This window comes from Ranitomeya variabilis, chromosome 5 (assembly GCF_051348905.1).
Source record: "Ranitomeya variabilis isolate aRanVar5 chromosome 5, aRanVar5.hap1, whole genome shotgun sequence".
Lineage (NCBI taxonomy): Eukaryota > Metazoa > Chordata > Amphibia > Anura > Dendrobatidae > Ranitomeya > Ranitomeya variabilis.
This window is the reverse complement of record NC_135236.1, coordinates 386,360,916-386,384,146: the sequence shown is the minus strand read 5'-3', so window position 1 is coordinate 386,384,146 and position 23,231 is coordinate 386,360,916. Positions and strand designations below refer to the sequence as shown.

The following is a 23,231-nucleotide window of genomic DNA, read 5'->3' as shown; positions in this document are numbered from 1 at the left end:
AATACTAATTATATGTTTTGGACAAATTGGTTTTAAACAAAAAGAAAATGTTGCACAAAATAATAACTGCAATTAAAAATACATACTGTGGATACATATGACATTATGCACCAGTGCATTAAACACATACATTGATTTTTTTACTTATTCTTTCGATTTTTCATATTTATATGTTATTAAAATACACAGCATAAAGGTAGCTTTTCTTGTCTGCAATGAGATTTAATAAAATTAACTTTGGACTATATAAACAAATTCTAGAAACGCTTGAAATTTTCCTAAAAACAATTACAAAACTGTGAGGAGCTAAAAGTCCTTACGGAATAATTATTGCTTAAATACATAAAGTTAGAGAGAATTTTAGCTGCTAAATTGTTCCTGCCATAAGGTACCTAGAAGCCCTGGCACACTCCTAAGGGCATGTGAAATGAATAGGCTGGAGGCTTTTTTGCTTTTGGAAAGATCTCTATGGCTTTAAACTGCATAATAAATATGGACCATGCTATAAATTAAATTTGGAAAATAAATGTTTAAGACACGTTTGCTTAAATATAGCCTTTGGTATATAAAGATTTTCGCAGGAAAACGTATCACAATCTGTTTGAGTCAATTTATTCAGTTATTTCTATTGTTTTACTGAGGTTTTGGGATACTGAAGTGTTACAGTGCTTCTGTAAATCGCTGAGAAACTCTACATAGTTTATGAAATCAAGAAACAGATTTATTCTTATAGATATATTTGCATTTATTTAGAATCTCCTATTCATGAATCCATTATGTCTGCTTCCTTTTTAGCATTGGCATGAAAATGAAAGATATGATATGGAATAATGTAACAATGGCTAGCATGAAAATTTGTAAGAAAAAATGGTAATTGCTCATTTTGGGATAATGTCATAATTAAAAATTCATGATTATAACATTATACCTATCATTTGCTCAAAACCCATTTCACGCTTCAAATGACAACAAAGCACCTCGAGCAGTTTTTTTCTGAATAACGTATACAATCATTATATCTTTATATTTCTCTACATAATGCATTTGCATATACAAAATGATAGCTTTTGTTACAATTTTTGCTTGGTAAGGGTACGTGATGTATACTAACTTAGCCTCATGTCTCATGTACACAACTGTACTAATACTTGACTTAATGTATATTTCCATGTGAGGTGTTATATCTCTGATTAGTTTTTCACTAGAAGAATTAAAAATAATGCTTCTTAGGGAAAAATTATGTGATATATAATACCTAATTACACATTTGCAGTTTTGTTTATGTAGGCCCTAATAAAAAAAAATCTTTGCAAACATATAGCGATTTGCATTGCCAAACTGAAATGCATGACCAGTGTTTTCAGGGTCATGATTGTGTACGTAAGGATTAAAGCAAAGTTTATGTTAATACAGTGTATGCTATATTTCTCATACTTAAATTACTTTTTTTGTGTATTACGTATTACGGCTAGTGTTGAGCATTCCGATACTGCAAGTATCGGGTATCGGCCGATACTTGCTGTATCGGAATTTCCGATACCGAGATCCGATACTTTTGTGGTATCGGGTATCGGGTATCGCAACAACATTAATGTAATAATGTGTAAAAAAGAGAATTAAAATAAAAAATATCGCTATACTCACCTGTCCGACGCAGCCGGGACCTCAGCGAGGGAACCGGCAGCGTTGTTTGTTTAAATTTCGCGCTTTTACTTGGTTACGTGAAGTCCCGGCTTGTGATTGGTCAGGGCGGCCATGTTGCCGGGACGCGGACCAATCACAGCAAGCCGTGACGAAATTACGTCACGGCTTGCTGTGATTGGTCCGCGTCCCGGCAACATGGCCGCCATTAACAAATCACAAGCCGTGACGTCACGGGAGGCTGGACATGCGCGTATTTTGAAAAGCGCGCGTGTCCAGCCTCCAGTGACGTCCCGGCAACATGGCCGCCATTAACCAATCACAAGCCGGGACGTCACGGGAGGCTGGACATGCGCGTATTTTGAAAAGCGCGCGTGTCCAGCCTCCCGTGACGTCACGGCTTGTGATTGGTCAGGGCGGCCATGTTGCCGGGACGCGGACCAATCACAGCAAGCCGTGACGAAATTACGTCACGGCTTGCTGTGATTGGTCCGCGTCCCGGCAACATGGCCGCCATTAACCAATCACAAGCCGTGACGTCACGGGAGGCTGGACATGCGCGTATTTTGAAAAGCGCGCGTGTCCAGCCTCCAGTGACGTCCCGGCAACATGGCCGCCATTAACCAATCACAAGCCGGGACGTCACTGGAGGCTGGACACGCGCGCTTTTCAAAATACGCGCATGTCCAGCCTCCCGTGACGTCACGGCTTGTGATTGGTTAATGGCGGCCATGTTGCCGGGACGCGGACCAATCACAGCAAGCCGTGACGTAATTTCGTCACGGCTTGCTGTGATTGGTCCGCGTCCCGGCAACATGGCCGCCCTGACCAATCACAAGCCGGGACCTCACGTAACCAAGTAAAAGCGCGAATTTTAAACAAACAACGCTGCCGGTTCCCTCGCTGAGGTCCCGGCTGCGTCGGACAGGTGAGTATAGCGATATTTTTTATTTTAATTCTTTCTTTTACACATTTATATGGATCCCAGGGCCTGAAGGAGAGTTTCCTCTCCTTCAGACCCTGGGAACCATCAGGAATACCGTCCGATACCTGAGTCCCATTGACTTGTATTGGTATCGGGTATCGGTATCGGATTGGATCCGATACTTTGCCGGTATCGGCCGATACTTTCCGATACCGATACTTTCAAGTATCGGACGGTATCGCTCAACACTAATTACGGCTACTAAGGTCTGATTCTTTATGCAATAAATCAAAAAATTTGCTTAACTTTTAAGATTAGTTTTTTTTCTTGCAATGCTCTTATCTTATTTATTGTGAGTAATTGAAGTTTGTGATAATAAAACAACTTTGTATACAGAGACAAAAAGTTTTCCATCCAATACATATTTCATAAAGGCACTGATCAGCATTTGGTTGCCTTGTAACATCCAAAAAATATGTATTTAGCATTTTTAGATCACCTCTTGTTTGAATACGGTCTACATAGAATACATAGATTTAAAATATAGCTACGGTATTTTTCGGACTATAAGACGCACCGGGCTATAAGGCGCACCCAGGTTTTAGAGGTGGAAAATAGGGGAAAAAAATATTTGAAGCAAAAAAATGTGGTAAAATATTTAATAACATAAATAACATACTATTATATGTGGTGTTATTAGATATAATAGTATGTTATTATGTTGGAAGCTGCGGGACCAGTGTGGTGTCTGTAGAGTACTATATGAAGATGCTGGAGGGTGAGTATAAGAATGGGGGCACAGGGCTGATATTGAAAGCACCACTCCAGCACTGCAAAATAGCACTGGAGTGCTGCTTTAAAATCCCATGGGAGAACTATAACTCCCAGCATGTCCTGCAGATCCTATGACATGCTGGGAGTTATAGTTCACCACAGGAGTGGCAGAGTGCTTTATTGTGTATTGTAAAGACTAACCTCTTAATTGTGGCAGCCTGCCAGCCTGTGGTGAGGTAAAAGCATCCCATGACTGCACACAGAGCCCTCCCTCTTGTTGCCTCTCCACAGCACAGGTTATGAGGAAGCTGCAGATTCTGGTGGAGAGCCTGAAGGACCTGTGATGATGTCAAGAAGAGGGAGGGTTCTGAGCTGCCATGTGATGCTCCAGCCCGCCCACTCCTGACATCACACAGGTCCTGTTTGTGCACAGCAGTCGGCATCCAGGCATGGCAGGCAGGTATACAGCGATCTCCTCTCTGCTCTGGCCCCTGCTGCTGGTGCTGCCTCCTCCCCAGGACACACAAATCTCCCTAGCTGCTGCAGCAATCAGCGCTGGGGAAGCCATGCATGTCCCTGCTTAAGTGCAATATTCATTTGCTGCTCCTGGCTCACCACTCAGCTGATCGGTGGGCGGGGAGCCGCTAATGAATATTCACTGCACTTAATCATCGGGACCACATGGTTTTCCCAGCGCTGATTCCAGGCAGCGGGGACATCCTGAAGTGGGATAACAGTGCGATCCCACTCACTGCTGCCCCCCTCCCCACATGCTACATCCGTACCATAAGACGCACCCACACTTTCCTCCCAAATTTGGAGGAAAAAAAGTGCGTCTTATGGTCGGAAAAATATGGTATTTAAAAGGAATGTTTCAGTACAAAATGACCAAGCAAAGGTGCACACCTGCAGTTTACCTTCTCACATATTTCTTTTCATCTATCTCTTCCTTTTTCTGACTTCTGTAACGCCAAAGTTGTCAGTGTGGAGATGCAAAGTATGTAGGTGGGAAAGTGCTCTGAACTGTTTGGCCCCACCAAGAGTACACCGAACACTTGTGCTTGATTGTAGCAGTGATTTTGCACTGACAGGTGCCATTTAATCAAATATTGGGAAACATTTGGTCTGACAGTATAAATGTAATGGAATATCTACTAATACAGAAATTACTGCTTACATTGGGTAGTATGGGAGAGCCAACTGTTGGAATAAAACAACATGTGATAATAAACAGGGCACTTCTGGAGAAAAAGGTGCTGAAGTAGGATCCAAAGCCATTTGTTAAGATGCAAAAAGTATTGGCTCTCGTATTGATGTATTCCATGAAAATAGTATTGGTTTATTGTAGAATATTCCAGAGAAAATACGACTGAAAAGTATTTTCGCATTGGAATAAAGCATCTTCATCCAAAAATCACTTATGCCCACTCATCAGTGCAATTACAAGCTTATAGCTTATTGATAGTATTGATTTAGTGTTGGTAAAAATGGCCTACTGCCATGAATGAATTCAAAGTATTGCAGCCAAAAATATGTTTAAAAAAGCACTCCAGCATTTTTTGTTTTTGCACATATAATACTTACCATCAGTGAATTCAATGTATAATATATTTCATCACAATTCAGTTACAGCTATACATCCTTCATTATAAAAGTTGGGTCATGCGATCTCTGGTTTGATAACTAGTCCAGAGCATGAGTTAATGTGTAGACAGTAAGTCAGGTTCTCACTTTCGATGCACTTCCTTACCTATCAAATCTCCCTGGCAGTTCTCAGATTCATCTTCACCCAGCTGGGATGTACTTATACCGTCTATATGTCATCCAATAACACTAAAGATATGGGTGAAGACTTATGTCTGTCTGAAAGAAAAACTATCTTTGCTGTCAATAGCAACCAATCATAGAGCAGCTTTCATTTAACAGAAGTGCTGTGATTGATTGTAATAGGCAGCAAAGTCAGTTTTCTTTTAAACAGTTTAATAAATATACCATACTAGCTGAAGTGCCCGGCATTGCCTGGGCATAGTAAATATCTGTGGTTAGTTATAGCACCTCACTTCTCTTATTTTCCCATCAGGCCTCTCATTTAGCACCTCACTTCTCTCATTTTCCCATCACGCCTCTCATTTCCCCCCTCACATATTTCATTTTCCCCCTCACATCTCTCATTTTCTCCCTCACACCTCTATTTTTCCCCCTCACTCCTCTTATTTTCCCCCTCACTCCTTTCATTCCCCCCAACACTTGTCATTTCGACCTCACATCTGTCATTTTCCGATCATTCCACTATTTTCCCTCACTCCTCTCATTTTGCACTCACACCTTTTCATTTTCACCTCAAACCTCTCATTTTCACCTCACACCTCTCATTTTCACCTCACACCTCTAATTTTCACCTCACACCTCTCATTTTCCCCTCAGTATATACATGTTTGTCATCTCCCTTATATAGTATAAACCTGTATGTCATCTCCTGTATATAGTATATACCTGTATGTCATCTCCCCTGTATATAGTATATACCTGTATTTCATCTCCCCTGTAAATAGTAAATACCTGTTGTATGTCATCTCCTCCTGTATATTGTATATACCTATGTGTCATCTCCTCCTGTATATAGTATATACCTGTATTTCATCTTTTCTGTATATAGTGTATACCTGTATGCCACCTCCCATATATAGTATACTAGATTGTGGCCCGATTCTAAAGCATTGGGTATTCTAGAATATGCATGTCCCCGTAGTATATGGACAATGATGATTCCAGAATTCGCGGCAGACTGTGCCCGTCGCTGATTGGTTGAGGCAACCTTTATGACATCATCATCGCCATGGCAACCATTATGACATCTACATCGATACTGTGCCTGTCGCTGATTGGTCGAGGCCCAGGCGGCCTCGACCAATCAGAGACGCGGGATTTCCAGGACAGACAGACAGACAGAAAAACTCTTAGACAATTATATATATAGATACCTGTATGTCATCTCCTGTATATAGTATATGTCTTTATGTCATCTCCCCTGTATCTATATATATAATTGTCTAAGGGTTTTTCTCTCTGTCTGTCTGTCTGTCCTGGAAATCCCGCGTCTCTGATTGGTCGAGGCCGCCAGGCCTCGACCAATCAGCGACGGGCACAGCATGGCGACGATGATGTCATAAAGGTTGCCTTGACCAATCAGCGACGGGCACAGTCTGCCGCGAATTCGCCTCGACCAATCAGCGACGGGCACAGTATCGACGTAGATGTCATAATGGTTGCCATGGCGACGATGATGTCATAAAGGTTGCCTCGACCAATCAGCGACGGGCACAGTCTGCCGCGAATTCTGGAATCATCATTGTCCATATACTACGGGGACATTCATATTCTAGAATACCCGATGCGTTAGAATCGGGCCACAATCTAATATAGTATATACCTGCTGTATGTCATCTCCTCCTGAATACACTTATGCGTCATCTCCTCTTTTATATAGTATATACCTGTGTCATCTCCTCCTGTATGTAGCATATACGTGTGTCATCTCCCCTGTATATAGTATATACCTGTGTGTCATCTACTCCTGTATATAGTATATACGTGTGTCATCTCCCCTGTATATAGTATATACCTGTGTGTCATCTACTCCTGTATATAGTATATACCTGTGTGTCATCTCCCCTGTATATAGTATGTATCTGTATGTTATATCCTCCTGTATATAGTATATACCTATGTGTCATCCGCTCCTGTATATAGTATATACCTGTGTGTCATCTCCCCTGTATATAGTATGTATCTGTATGTCATCTCCTCCTGTATATAGTATATATCTGTGTGTCATCTCCTCCTGTATTATACCTCGTTCACACGTTATTTGGTCAGTATTTTTACCTCAGTATTTGTAAGCTAAATTGGCAGCCTGATAAATCCCCAGCCAACAGGAAGCCCTCCCCCTGGCAGTATATATTAGTTCACATATACACATAATAGACAGGTCATGTGACTGACAGCTGCCGTATTTCCTATATGGTACATTTGTTGCTCTTGTAGTTTGTCTGCTTATTAATCAGATTTTTATTTTTGAAGGATAATACCAGACTTGTGTGTGTTTTAGGGTGAGTTTCATGTGTCAAGTTGTGTGTGTTGAGTTGCGTATGGCGACATGCATGTAGCAACATTTGTGAGATGAGTTTTGTGTGGCGACATGCGTGTAGCAACTTTTTGTGTGTCGAGTTGCATGTGACAGGTTAGTGTAGCAAGTTGTGTGCAGCAAGTGTGGCACATGGCGAGTTATGCACGTGGTGAGTTTCATGTGTGGTGCGTTTTGAGTATGTGCAAGTTTTGTGTGAGGCAACTTTTGCATGTGTTGCAACTTTTGTGCATGTGGCAATTTTTCCACGTGTGCAAGTTTTGCCTGTGGTGGCGAGTTTTCCATGAGGTGAGTTTTGCACCTGTGGTGAGTTTTGCATGAGCCTAGTTTTGCATGTGGCGAGTTTTGCATGTGGCGAATTTTGCCCATGGTGAGTTTTGAGCGGCAACTTTTGTGTTTTGACTTTTATGTGGCGAGGTTGGTGTATGTGTGGTGAAATGTGTGCTGAGGGTGGTATATGTGTTCAAGCACGTGGTAGTGTGTGGCACATTTTGTGTGTGTGTTCATATCCCGGTGTGTGGTGAGTATCCCATGTCAAGGCCCCACCTTAGCAACTGTACGGTATATACTCTTTGGCGCCATGGCTCTCACTCTTTACGTCCCCCTTCTTCACATCTGGCAGCTGTCAATTCCCCTTCAACACTTTTCCTTTCACTTTTTCCCCATTATGTAGATAGGGGCAAAATTGTTTGGTGAATTGGAACGTGCGGGATTAAAATTTTGCCTCACAACATAGCCTATGACGCTCTCGGGGTCCAGACGTGTGACTGTGCAAAATTTTGTGGCTGTAGCTGCGATGGTGCAGATGCCAATCCCGGACATACACACATACATACATACACACACACACACACACACACACACACACACACGCACATTCAGCTTTATATATTAGATTGCCCTATTATTTCTGTTTTATATTAGAGAACAGTGATATAGTAAATGATGCATATTGAAGTTGTATATACATTACTGAATACACTGTGTGACTGTTAAAAACATCACAAGGAGCCACTGAGTCTCTAATATATACATCATAAAGGATACACTGAGACTGCTGTATAGGTATTACATGCGGTGTACACATCACATAGCATACACCGAGTCTGTGCTGCATACATCACATGGTATGCACTGAGAGTGCTATATATACATCACATAGGATACACCAAGACTATGCTATATACATCACATAGGATAGACTGAGACTGCTGTGTTTAAATTACACAGGATACAGTAATACTCTGCTGTATGTAAACCACATGTGATGCACAGAAACATTACTGTATATGTCATATAGGATACACTAAAACACTGCTCTATACCTCACTTAGAATACACTGAAACTTTTACATATAAATCACACACAGATAACTGAGACTTCTGTATACATCACATAGGATACACTGAGACTTTGCTGAAAATATTGCATTGAATACATTGAAAGTCTGCTGTATTCATGACAGAATGCAATGCAACACTGCGGTAAATATTGTGTAGGAGAAACTGAGACTCTGCTATATGCGTCACATTGGTTGCACTGAGTCACTACTGTTTACATCACATAAGTAACACTGAGACTGCTGTATACATCACATAGGATATACTGAGACAGCTGTAAACACATCACACATGATACACTGAGAATGCAGTATATATATCACATGGAACATATGGAGATTGTGCTTTATACATTAAATAGGATACACAGAATACACTAAGGCTCTGCTGTATATACAGTATATATCACATAGAAAACATAGAGGCTCTGCTGTATATGTCACTTAGGATACACTGAGACTCTTCTATATGCATCCCTTAGTATACACAAAGACTGCTGCATATAAATCACACGATACACTGAGATTTTTGTATAGGATGCACTGAGACTGTGCTGAAAATTTCACACATATTACATTGAAAGCCTGTTGTGCTATCTACATAGAATGCACCGTGACTCTGTTGAAACATCATATAGAAGATACCGAGACTCTGCTATATACATCACATTGGATGCACTGAGACACTACTATTTACATCACTTAAAGGGAACCTGTCAGCAGGATTGTGCTGAGTAGCCTACAGACACTGTCAGGTTGGCGCTGTTATGCTGATTAAAATGATACTTGTGGTTGTTTTTTAATCTTTATTTGTAGTTTTCAGTTAATGAGATTCTCGTGCTTCGGTGCGGCCTGTGATGGGGTCTTTATGTGGAGCTCTGCATACATATTCATCTGTGTGGATTCTGACAGTTCACTGATCGCTCAGTGATCTGCACCCTGTTTTATATAGTGAATATAATAATGTATTGAAAATAAAATCACATTCAGCAGGCATGGGCCAGTGCTGCAGCATGATCGCATCTATAATATGCATTAAAGTATTTTATTTAGTGATATACATTTATTCTGAAAAACAAAATTGTCTCAAAATGGTGCTGGCCATGCCTGCACAGTATCATCTATTGGCGATCCGATAGATGTTACTGCGCAAGCTCAACCGGCACCATTTTGATAGAGAGAAAAAAATTGTCTCCACCAAGATGGTGCCAGCGACGAATCACTGATAGATGTTATTGTGCAGGTGCCACCGACACCATCTTAGTGAAGACAATTTTTTTTTTCCTCTAGCAAAGTTGCACCAGCTTATTATAGATGTGATCATGCTGCAGTGCAGGCGCCACCGCCGATATCTGACTGCTGAATGTGATTTATTTTTTTCTTCAATACATATTATATGCAGTATGTAAAATAGGAGGCATGTTGCTAAGGGATCAGTGACCTGTCATAAGCCATACAAAATGCATATGAAAGCAGAGCATCACATAAAGACCACTCTGGAGCACGAGAATCTCATTAAGTAAAAACTACAAATAAAGATTAAACAACAACCACAAGATGAATTTCATCAACTAAGGTTTCACATTAATCAGTATAATGGTGCCAACCTGACACTGTCTGTAGGTAATTCAGCACAATCCTATTGACAGGTTCCCTTTAAGCAACCCTGGACTGTTCTGTATACATCACATAGGATACACTAAGTGTGCTGTTTAGAAAATAACACAGAACACACTAAGACTCTGCTGTATATATATCCCATAGGATATGCTAAGACTATGCTGTATATATCACATAAACTGTGCAGGAGGTGTGGGTTAAATCTGCGCTGCCTTAATGATGAAGTTCCAAGGATAATAAAATTAAAAGGTGGTTTATTCAACGCGTTTCAAGGGCAATGCGACCTCTTCTTCAGGAAATTCCACATACAACATACGATGTTGTATGTGGAATTTCCTGAAGAAGAGGTCGCACTGACCTTGAAACGCGTTGAATAAACCACCTTTTAAATTTATTATCCTTGGAACTTCATCATTAACCCTTATCCGGCTGAATAGGTACAATTGTAACTATTCCGTTTTAAAATTGCAATAACTTTTTTTTGAAAAGACGTAGAGGGCTGAAATTTCGTGACATCTCTACATTTTTGGTCCAGAATATATTGGCCAAATTTCAATAAAATATCTCCACCCGCTTCCGAGATAAGGGGTCGAGATCTTTTTGCATCCATAACAAGCTGCATAGGTACAAATGTACCTCATATATTTTGAATGAAGATAATGCAAGGGAAAAAGCATAAATTTTTTTTTAATGATAATGCTATTTAACTATTATAAACAAGTAAAAAACTGTTCATTTACATTATAAAAGAAAATGTAAGAAACTTTTTTTTATTGATTTTCTTTGCAAGTAATGCATGTTGGCTTTGCTACAGAGTGTTCATCGCAAATGGGTTTCACACAAACCACACAAGACTTTCTAGTCTTGCGTTGTTTTCGCCTCAGGTCTCTGCCGACATAGCAACTACCAACAACAGGGGAGGGTCCACGACTACCATGAGGTATGTTGGGGCCAGCTGCTGGCTGCGATGCTACCACAATGCATCGTCCAAGCACCATTTCTACTGCACCTCGAAGAAAATGGTTTCTCCTTATCATTTTGTTTGTACTACGATCTTCAATTGCAATCATACACAGCTGATTTGCGAGATCTTTCAGGAACTTTCTTCGTTGATCCTTTGCCCTGAAGCTTGGATTGTGTTCTCTGTAGATGATGTAGGATGCTAACCCACTGACATCAATCATATTGTAGAAAAATGCCAAAGTCCAACGTGATGTTCGTCGTTTCACAGTGTACTCTCCCAATATTTTATCCATAACATCAACGCCACCTTTTGTTATGTTGTAGTATTTTATTATCTCTGGCTTGGCTGCTAGTGTTTCTTCAACTTCTCCCGTCATGTGCATAGATGATAGAAGCACGACTGATTTGTTCTTCTTTGGTACATATGAACAGACTGTTGCATCATGATTGTAGGCAAAATTTGTCGAGTTTACAGGCCTTTCTTTGGCAGGCTGCATGTTCCTAGGTAGGAACCTTTTGTTTTTTCTTACTGTACCAACTAGTGTCATGTTCCAGGAGTTCAATACCTTAGCTAGTTCCATGGTTGTAAAGAAGTTATCGGTGGTGACATTTCTTCCAGAGCCTTTATACGAGCTCACTAGGTCCAATACTGTTCGTTCTCCAATGTTTACTTGTCGAGGACCATCAGTTGGTTTCCCAGTGTAGAGCTGACCTTGTAAAGGGTAGGCATTTGATGAGTCACAAGCCCAGAAAATCTTTATGCCATATTTAGCTGGTTTTGAAGGTATATACTGGGTAAATTTAGTATGACCTCTAAATGGAAATAATTGCTCGTCGACGGTGATACAATGATATGGCTTGTAGGCTCTCTCCAGATTACTGTTCAGCATTGTCCAGATGTCCCGTATTGGTGCAGCTTTATCTGTTTGCACACGTTCTGCACGTGTATTTTCGTTGTCAAACCTGATAAATCTGAGTATCATCTTGAAGCGGTCACGAGACATGGCTGCACGTATAAGAGGCAGAGCAGCAACATTCCACATTTCCTCCAGATTCTCTTTGTTGGCTCTGTGCACACCAGCAGCAATCAGTATGCCCAAAAATGCATGAAGTTCAGTTTCAGTAAATTGCTTGAATGTTTTTTGTGGTGGCCGTTTGGAAGAATCAGGAAAACGTTGTACCAGTTCGTTGTTGTAAGCATCACAAACTCTCTTGGCCTTTCGATTCGTTTCCCGTAATATGATGTCACACATCTCGGGAGTCATGATGGACTTGAATAGCTCTTTTGCTGTATATAGGTTGCTGATTGCTGCAGGGCCACCTCTTTGTCGTAGGACATTACGAGATTTTGTTTGTGCATTTGGCAGTGGATTACTGCACCATTGAGTTTCATCCTTAGCAGTCCAAATGTCGCCTGCACTTTGAGGCACAGAATCATCCTCAACACTTTCGTCTGATTCGTATTCATTTTCATGCTCTATGACCATTTCTTGTTCAATGTCTGAATCTTCTTCAGTAACATCCACTTGTGGTACATAGTTTTCATCATCAGATGCAACATATGGTTCATCCTCATGCTCAGAATCAGATTCTTCTAGCATTCGCATTATTTCGTCAGACGTAAATCTGTAAATATGAAAAAATGTAAAATAAATAATTTTCCGAAATACTACATTATTGGCTTTTCACAAAATTATACTAACCTGCAAACACGTTTTCTTGGATTATGGCGGAAACTAGATCCAGCATTACTATCACTCATGATGACTTGCTAGATGAATTTTGGCTTCGTATTTTGTGCTGAATATAAATAAAACATCGTAAAACAATATGTAGATACTAATTATTATCCATTTTTCGTATAAAAATTATACCTATAGTGATAAGTTTCATACAAAATATATGTAAGCCAAGTCCAGGCTGAAAGACAATTTGACTGTTCTGTCCCCACATAATGAGAATAAAGGTATAACTGGCTGTTAGATGCTGTGAGACTTTCCTACCTTCGTTTCCAAGAAATTGAAGACTTCACAAGCCTAGAAATGTGTGCTCACAGCAATGAGATGAACAGCAAAATGGCTAATGAGAGGAGGGAGGCAGGAAGACAAGTAGAAGCCACTCCCAGATTGAATTAACTTAATTGACAGCAACATAAGTGACCAGTAACAACACTGAACAATAGATATCAGCATAACATTTGTAGCTGAATGAACGTTAGTTTCTGAAACCAAGTAAAGTCTTCCCACAGTGGAGGTATATGTGAAGGTACAATTGTACCTATGCAGCCTGTTAAGGTTGTAAAATTATGCAGCCTGACAAGGGTTAAGGCAGCGCGGATTTAACCCACACCTCCTGCACAGTTTATATTTTCATACGGCCGTTGATCGGCTTGTGGATCTGCAGCAGCCGAAATCGCTACATGCTCTTCATTCAACAAAATCAGGTGAGCAATTCTAAGAAAGCTCTCTTGGTTATCTAAAGGATAAGACCCTATTTTGCGCTTTGTGTCTCCATTTTTTTCCTATAGCTGTATACATTACATAGCATACACTGAGACTGCTGTATACATCATATAGGGACACTGAGACTCAACTATATTCATCACATAGGATACACTGTTTACATCCCATAGGCTACACTGAGACAGCTGTGTACATCACATAGTACACACTGAGACACTGTTGTATATATCACATAGGATACAGTTCAGGAGGAAGGCGGAAAAAGATGGGGAGGATATGCTCTGGGCTCTACTGTATACATCACATAGGATACATTGACACTCCTGTATATATATCACATATTATATACTGAGATTGTACTGTATATTCATCACATAGGATACACTGAGACAGCCGTATATATTACATAGGATACACTAAAACTGCGATATGATGCTGACATTCTGCAGTATTCAGCACATAGGGCACACTGAGACTAAACTGTTTATCAAGGACAATAGAAATAAATAACTATATATTTATCTCTCAGATAAATTGTGTATCAACGGAAAGTGCTCAGATGAAAAATCTCGGTTGGACAGGGAATAACATACTTGGAAAAAAACACTGACAGAATACCTCACTTAATTTCCAAAAATAAATAAAAGCATTAATATTTATTGAAACATCCAGATATAAAAAATGTCATCTCTCCAAAACAGAACATCCTGGAAAAATGTAACAATGGTCTACGCATTTCAAATTAGCACATCTGTGCAGTGATCACTCATGGCATCAGGGGCTAAAAGTTTTATCTCACTGATCTATCACTGAATGCCATTAGATAGAAGAAAATTCATTATGATAAGGCTCTGGCATCACAATATATACGAGAACCATCTTAGAGGAGAAGAGGGAATCAAGACTGCAGACAACCAAGATATGGCACATTAACTAAAACTAGTATACACAAGAGATAAGAAACAACAAGCTCTATATTATCCAGTAATAATAGTCTATGCTGCACTATTTCAGGAAAAATGTTGGAGTGCTGATTTAATGTTCTCATGTTTGCTAAAGAAGTGCCATTTGTATCATTTGGCTGCAGTAATTTTCATGCATTAAACTCATTGCTTATTATCCAGTATAACAATATTGGGGACAGCAACAACACAATGGTCCCCAGATGACAATGTGCATGGAGTATAAACTAAAATGTTAATGCTGTAATGAGTTAGTCAAAACTGATTGTTCAAAACTTGTAAAATTATGTTATAGAACAGTGAAGCAGAAATATAAAATACCAATTTCTTGGTGAAAATCCGAGTCAACTATGAAATTAGAAAAATGGAAATAAGTTCTTCACATTTGAAAGGCCACAACATTTTCATTATACTGGAGTGTAAGAATAGATACTTTTTACAGTAAATATCTGTTGCGATGGTCCTTCAAAGACCCTTAATTAAATTTGCTAACAGGATGATCCATTTACTAAAGTAGCAAAATGGCAACTTAATTACGAGGGGGAAATGTTATATTATACTTTATATGCACGCAATCATTAAGGCTTTTTCATCCCATCACTAGGTGATTTTAGCCCCAAGGTAAACAACATGTTGAGCAGTATTTACTAATTGGAGCTGTAATAGTGGAAAATTACTTAGGCCCATGTAATTTAACAGGTGTAAAATATAATATATAAACATGTCACTTTGACATTTCTGTTTTAGAGAATGGAGCTGTTCATTCTGCATTTATTCCCTGCACTGAAAATTGCATTTCCTTTTAGTCTCTTTGTAAGGTATAAAACAAAAGTCGTGATACTGGATTGCTGGTTACGTGCTACTGTCTTTAGGGTCCGTACATTGAGCTCATAGTTCATCGCCATCATCTGAGCTGAAACTGCTTCTTCTGCTGCTTCCTTTGGAAAGGTCAGGTGACGTAGCAGAAAGGAAGGGGTCTGTGCCATATGGAGACATCTCTTCTAACATCTGTTCCTTTAAAGCAGCACTAAAGGATAGATCTGTAAAGTGCGAAAGAGGATCGGAAAATCCTGTTGATGCATCACATAAATCAGTTGCTTGTCCAATAGGCATTGGAAGTTGATGACCATAATCTTCTGACATATTATCTCCATATGTTTGCTGTTTGATGACTTGTGAAGCTAATTCTACAGTAGACAATGCCGGCATTGGCAAACCATGGGCTCGAGCTTGTATTTCAAGTTCCTACAATGAGAACATTATAGTACGGATTTGTTTATTTTCCTTATAACAACAACAGAATTAAGTGGTGCTAGAAACAAACTGCATCTTTTAACAAGGGTAATACATCAAAGTTTATGAACCTTCCTGTCATATCTGTTAGATATTTACCATGTCGCTAAAATGACAGTGCTGGAGAATCTTTTCCTAGAACTCCATATTGTGCCGTTCTGCTGTTAGTCCATCTGGATATTGTCAATCAATGCTGACAGTATCAGACTGGGAGTATGTTGTGCAAGATGATTATCTACAAGTAAAGGTACCTTCACACGAAACGACTTTGTAACGATATCGCTAGCGATCCGTGACGTTGCAGCGTCCTGGCTAGCGATATCGTTTAGTTTGACACGCAGCAGCGATCAGGATCCTGCTGTGATGTCGCTGGTCGCTGAATAAAGTTCAGAACTTTATTTGGTCGTCCGATCGCCGTGTATCGTTGTGTTTGACAGCAAAAGCAACGATACCAGCGATATTTTACACTGGTAACCAGGGTAAACATCGGGTTACTAAGCGCAGGGCCGCGCTTAGTAACCCGATGTTTACCCTGGTTACCAGTGTAAAATGTAAAAAAACCAAACAGTACATACTTACATTCGCATCCCCCGCCATCTGCTTCCCACACTGACTGAGCGCCGCAAAGTGAAAGTGAAAGCACAGCACAGCGGTGACGTCACCGCTGTGCCCTGTTACTGCCTGCGTTCAGTCAGTCAGTCAGTGCAGGAAGCGGACGCCGGGGGATGCGAATGTAAGTATGTACTGTTTGTTTTTTTTACATTTTACGCTGGTAACCAGGGTAAACATCGGGTTACTAAGCACGGCCCTGCGCTTAGCAACCCGATGTTTACCCTGGTTACCCGGGGACCTCGGCATCGTTGGTCGCTGGAGAGCGGTCTGTGTGACCGCTCTCCAGCGATCAAACAGCGACGCTGCAGCGATCGGCATCGTCGCTATCGCTGCAGCGTCGTTTCGTGTGAAGGTACCTTAAGGCTGTACAGTCTCACCATATTGACAAGAGGAATACTAAGGGCAGGTGCAGACAAGCTTATTTTTGGTCCAAGTGGGATCCAACAAAACATCGGATCGCAACCAAACCAAAGTTATGCATTGTCTGTCCAAGGAAAAAATTGCCGCAACCTAATATTTGATCAGATACTGCACTCGGCCATGCAAGTTAATGAGTGCATTGAAACAGATGTCATCTTGAGGGCAGTTTGATTTCCACGGCCCCACAGAATGGAGAAGATACATATTTTTTTTCCATTATATCCTCATAATAGAGAATCGGAGCACACTATGCTGACACTCTTAGCAAACTCTGATCAGAGTTTGATCATAGTGTGATTAGCATAATTTTTTTTATTTTGAATGGGGCAAAGGGGGTGAATTTGAACTTTTATGCATTTAATTTGTTCACCTTTTTTTACTTTTTATTTTTAGGAGACTTGAAGCTATCATTCAATCGCTTGTTCTACACATAGCAGGGCTTCAGCCCTGCTATGAGTGACAGAAAATATCATCGGTGGCCGCGTTCATAGGGTATCTTGTTGTGGATAATGTTTGTGGGCTCCCTCTGGTGGTTACTGCTGGTACTGGGTGACTTTGGTGGGTTGCGGCCTTTGGTTTCCACCTGTCCATCAGAGGCTGGGTGTTTCCTATTTTACCTGGCCTTTCTGTCATTCCCTTGCCGGCTATCAATGTATTCAGATGTGCTCTGTTTGGTTCCTGCCTACCTGCTCCCAGATCTTTCAGGATAAGCTAAGTGCTGATTTTCAGTTGTTTGGTTTTTTGTCCAGCTTGCTTATTATGTCTCTATGCTAGCTGGTAGCTCTAGTGGACTGAGGTTCTCCCCATGTGCCATGAGTTGGCACATGGGTTCTTGTAATCTCAGGATGGTTTTTTTGATTAGGGTTTTTTGCTGACCGCTCAGTCCCCTTTTGTATCGTTCTGCTTTCTAGTTTACAGCGGGCCTCAATTTGCTAAAGCTATATATATCATCTCTATGTGTGTGCCTTCCTCTCATTTCACCGTCAATACATGTGGGGGGCAACTATATCTTTTGGGGTCCATTCCTCTGGAGGCAAGTGAGGTCTTATTTTCTCTGCAGTGCTAGTTAGCTCTTAGGCTGGTGCGTGGCATCTAGAACCAACGTAGGCACGCTCCCTGGCTATCTCTAGTTGCGTTTGTCAGGCGTAGGGCAGCGGTCAGCCCAGGTTCCATCACCCTAGAGCTCGTCCGTTTTTTATTTGTACTTTGCTTGTCCTGTGCTATCCCTAGCCATTGGGGATTCATGACAGTATAGCCGGACCACAAAGTGTTAATTGTTTGGGCTGAAGCAGGAGAAAAAGAAGTGTTTAAGGGAAATTTTTTTTTTTTTTTTTTCTCTTCAGAGTTTTGCTGCCTAGCCCTTAATTGCTGTCTAGCTGCTTCTTACCTCCTCTTAACCCTTGAATGGCTCTGATCTTAGCTGTTTAACATGGATGTCCAGAGTTTGGCTTCCAGCCTGAGTAATCTCGCGGCAAAAGTTCAAAACATACAGGATTTTGTTGTTCACACTCCCATGTCTGAACCTAGAATTCCTATTCCAGAGTTCTTTTCTGGAGATAGATCTACCTTCCTGAATTTCAGGAACAATTGTAAATTGTTTCTTTCTTTAAAATCTCGCTCCTCTGGAGACCCTGCTCAACAGGTCAAGATTGTAATATCTTTCCTGCGGGGCGACCCTCAGAATTGGGCATTTGCATTGGCACCAGGGGATCCTGCATTACTCAGTGTGGATGCGTTTTTTCTGGCATTGGGATTGCTCTATGAGGAACCTAACCTGGAGATTCAGGCTGAAAAGGCTTTATTAGCCCTCTCTCAGGGGCATGATGAAGCGGAAATATATTGTCAAAAATTTCGGAAATGGTCGGTGCTTACTCAGTGGAATGAGTGCGCCCTGGCTGCAAACTTCAGAAATGGTCTTTCTGAGGCCATTAAGGATATTATGGTGGGGTTCCCCACGCCTACAGGTCTGAATGAGTCTATGGCTATGGCCATTCAGATTGATCGGCGTTTACGGGAGCGCAAACCCGTGCACCAGTTGGCGGTGTCTTCTGAACAGGCACCTGAGACTATGCAATGTGATAGAATTCAGTCCAGAAGTGAACGGCAAAATTATAGGCGGAAAAATGGATTGTGTTTTTATTGTGGTGATTCAGCTCATGTTATATCAGCATGCTCTAAACGCACAAAAAGGGTTGATAAATCTTTTGCCATTGGTACTCTGCAGCCTAAGTTCATTTTGTCTGTGACTCTGATTTTTTCACTGTCTTCCATTTCCGTCGATGCCTATGTGGATTCGGGCGCTGCCCTGAGTCTTATGGATTGGTCATTTGCTAAACGCTGCGGTTTTAGTCTGGAGCCTCTGGAAGTTCCTATTCCTCTGAAGGGAATTGACTCTACACCATTGGCTATGAATAAACCACAGTATTGGACACAAGTGACCATGCGCATGACTCCCGTTCATCAGGAGGTGATTCGCTTCCTTGTACTGTATAATTTACATGATGTACTAGTGCTTGGTCTGCCATGGTTACAAACTCATAATCCTGTCCTGGACTGGAAAACAATGTCTGTGTTAAGCTGGGGATGTCAGGGGGTTCATGATGATGCACCTCCGATTTCAATCGCTTCATCTACTCCTTCTGAGATCCCTGCGTTTTTGTCTGACTATAGGGATGTTTTTGAGGAGCCTAAGCTCAATTCGCTCCCTCCTCATAGAGAGTGTGACTGTGCTATAGAATTGATTCCTGGCAGTAAGTTCCCTAAGGGTCGTTTATTTAATCTGTCACTGCCAGAGCATACTGCTATGCGGAATTATATTAAGGAGTCCTTGGAAAAGGGACATATTCGTCCATCTTCGTCCCCTCTGGGAGCAGGTTTTTTTTTCGTGGCAAAAAAAGATGGTTCCCTGAGGCCTTGTATAGATTATCGCCTTCTGAATAAGATTACAGTCAAATACCAGTATCCATTGCCATTATTAACTGATTTGTTTGCTCGCATTAAGGGGGCTAGGTGGTTCACTAAGATAGATCTTCGCGGTGCGTATAATCTGGTGCGGATAAAACAGGGTGATGAGTGGAAAACCGCATTTAATACGCCTGAGGGCCATTTTGAGTATTTGGTAATGCCTTTTGGACTCTCCAATGCTCCGTCAGTCTTTCAGTCCTTTATGCACAATATTTTCCGTGAATATCTGGATAAGTTTATGATTGTGTATTTGGATGATATTTTGGTGTTTTCTGATGACTGGGAGTCTCATGTTCTACAGGTCAGGAAGGTGTTTCAGGTTCTGCGGACCAATTCTCTGTTTGTGAAGGGCTCAAAGTGTCTCTTCGGAGTCCAGAAGATTTCTTTTTTGGGGTACATTTTTTCTCCTTCTACTATTGAGATGGATCCCGTCAAGGTTCAGGCTATTTGTGACTGGACACAACCTACATCTGTTAAGAGCCTTCAGAAGTTCTTGGGGTTTGCTAATTTTTATCGTCGGTTCATTGCTAATTTTTCCAGTATTGTTAAACCTTTGACTGATTTGACTAAAAAGGGTGCTGATGTTGCTGATTGGTCTCCTGCGGCCGTGGAAGCCTTTCAGGAACTTAAGCGCCGGTTTTCTTCTGCTCCTGTGTTGTGTCAACCAGATGTTTCACTTCCTTTTCAGGTTGAGGTTGATGCTTCCGAGATTGGAGCGGGGGCGGTTTTGTCACAGAGAAGTTCTAATGGCTCGGTGATGAAGCCATGTGCATTCTTCTCTAGAAAATTCTCGCCCGCCGAGCGCAATTATGATGTGGGTAATCGGGAGCTTTTGGCCATGAAGTGGGCGTTTGAGGAGTGGCATCATTGGCTTGAGGGTGCTAAACATCGTGTGGTGGTCTTGACTGATCACAAGAATCTCATTTACCTTGAGTCTGCCAGGCGTTTGAATCCTAGACAGGCTCGTTGGTCGTTGTTTTTTTCTCGTTTCAATTTCGTGGTTTCATACCTGCCAGGTTCAAAGAATGTGAAGGCAGATGCTCTTTCCAGGAGTTTTGTGCCTGACTCTCCTGGAGACTCTGGGCCTACTGGTATCCTTAGGGATGGGGTAATATTGTCCGCCGTATCCCCAGACTTGCGACGTGCATTGCAGGAGTTTCAGGTGGATAAACCGGATCGTTGTCCACCAGAAAGACTGTTTGTTCCGGATGATTGGACCAGTAGAGTCATCTCCGAGGTCCATTCTTCTGTGTTGGCTGGTCATCCTGGAATATTTGGTACTAGAGACTTGGTGGCCAGGTCTTTTTGGTGGCCTTCCTTGTCTAGGGATGTGCGTACCTTTGTGCAGTCTTGTGAAGTGTGTGCTCGAGCTAAGCCTTGCTGTTCTCGGGCCAGTGGGTTGTTGTTATCCTTGCCCATTCCGAAGAGGCCTTGGACGCACATTTCCATGGATTTTATTTCTGATCTCCTGGTTTCACAGAAAATGTCCGTTATCTGGGTTGTGTGTGACCGCTTTTCTAAGATGGTTCATTTGGTGCCCTTGCCTAAGTTGCCCTCCTCCTCTGAGTTGGTCCCTTTATTTTTTCAGAACGTGGTTCGTTTGCATGGGATTCCGGAGAATATCGTTTCTGACAGGGGATCCCAGTTTGTGTCTAGATTTTGGCGGACGTTTTGTGCCAAGATGGGCATTGATTTGTCTTTCTCGTCTGCATTCCATCCTCAGACGAATGGCCAGATGGAGCGAACTAATCAGACCTTGGAAACTTATTTGAGGTGTTTTGTTTCTGCTGATCAAGATGACTGGGTTGCTTTTTTGCCACTGGCCGAATTTGCTCTTAATAATCGGGCTAGTTCTGCCACGTTGGTCTCTCCTTTTTTTTGTAATTCGGGGTTTCATCCTCGTTTTTCCTCTGGTCAGGTGGAGTCTTCGGATTGTCCTGGAGTGGACGTGGTGGTGGACAGGCTACATCAGATTTGGAATCAGGTGGTGGACAATTTGAAGTTATCTCAGGAGAAGACTCAGCAGTTTGCTAATCGCCGTCGCCGCGTGGGTCCCCGACTTCTTGTTGGGGATTTGGTGTGGTTGTCTTCTCGTTTTGTCCCTATGAAGGTCTCTTCTCCTAAGTTCAAGCCTCGGTTCATCGGTCCTTATAGGATCTCGGAGATTCTTAACCCTGTATCTTTTCGTTTGGATCTCCCAGCATCGATTGCTATTCATAATGTGTTCCATCGGTCGTTGTTGCGGAGGTATGAGGTGCCCGTTGTTCCTTCGGTTGAGCCTCCTGCTCCGGTGCTGGTGGAGGGAGAATTGGAGTATGTTGTTGAGAAGATCTTGGATTCTCGTGTTTCCAGACGCAAACTCCAGTATTTGGTTAAGTGGAAGGGTTATGGTCAGGAGGATAATTCCTGGGTGGTCGCCTCCGATGTTCATGCGACTGATTTGGTCCGCGCCTTCCAGAGAGCTCACCCTGATCGCCCTGGGGGTTCTCGTGAGGGTTCGGTGACCCCTCCTCAAGGGGGGGTACTGTTGTGGATTCTGTTTGTGGGCTCCCTCTGGTGGTTACTGCTGGTACTGGGTGACTTTGGTGGGTTGCGGCCTTTGGTTTCCACCTGTCCATCAGAGGCTGGGTGTTTCCTATTTTACCTGGCCTTTCTGTCATTCCCTTGCCGGCTATCAATGTATTCAGATGTGCTCTGTTTGGTTCCTGCCTACCTGCTCCCAGATCTTTCAGGATAAGCTAAGTGCTGATTTTCAGTTGTTTGGTTTTTTGTCCAGCTTGCTTATTATGTCTCTATGCTAGCTGGTAGCTCTAGTGGACTGAGGTTCTCCCCATGTGCCATGAGTTGGCACATGGGTTCTTGTAATCTCAGGATGGTTTTTTTGATTAGGGTTTTTTGCTGACCGCTCAGTCCCCTTTTGTATCGTTCTGCTTTCTAGTTTACAGCGGGCCTCAATTTGCTAAAGCTATATATATCATCTCTATGTGTGTGCCTTCCTCTCATTTCACCGTCAATACATGTGGGGGGCAACTATATCTTTTGGGGTCCATTCCTCTGGAGGCAAGTGAGGTCTTATTTTCACTGCAGTGCTAGTTAGCTCTTAGGCTGGTG

At 41.8% G+C, this 23,231-nt stretch overlaps 1 protein-coding gene across 2 annotated transcripts in view; it reads right to left on the bottom strand.

Annotated features, from left to right (window-relative positions):
• Positions 1–14,028: 14,028 nt before the first annotated feature.
• Positions 14,029–23,231, bottom strand: part of TFEC (transcription factor EC) — a 91,451-nt gene continuing 82,248 nt past the window's right edge. For both annotated transcript variants that reach the window (XM_077265024.1, XM_077265025.1), the window contains one exon: positions 14,029–16,076. In XM_077265024.1, the coding sequence (XP_077121139.1) occupies positions 15,720–16,076 (357 nt within the window). In that variant the 3' untranslated portion in view covers positions 14,029–15,719. The remainder of the gene's footprint in view (positions 16,077–23,231) is intronic.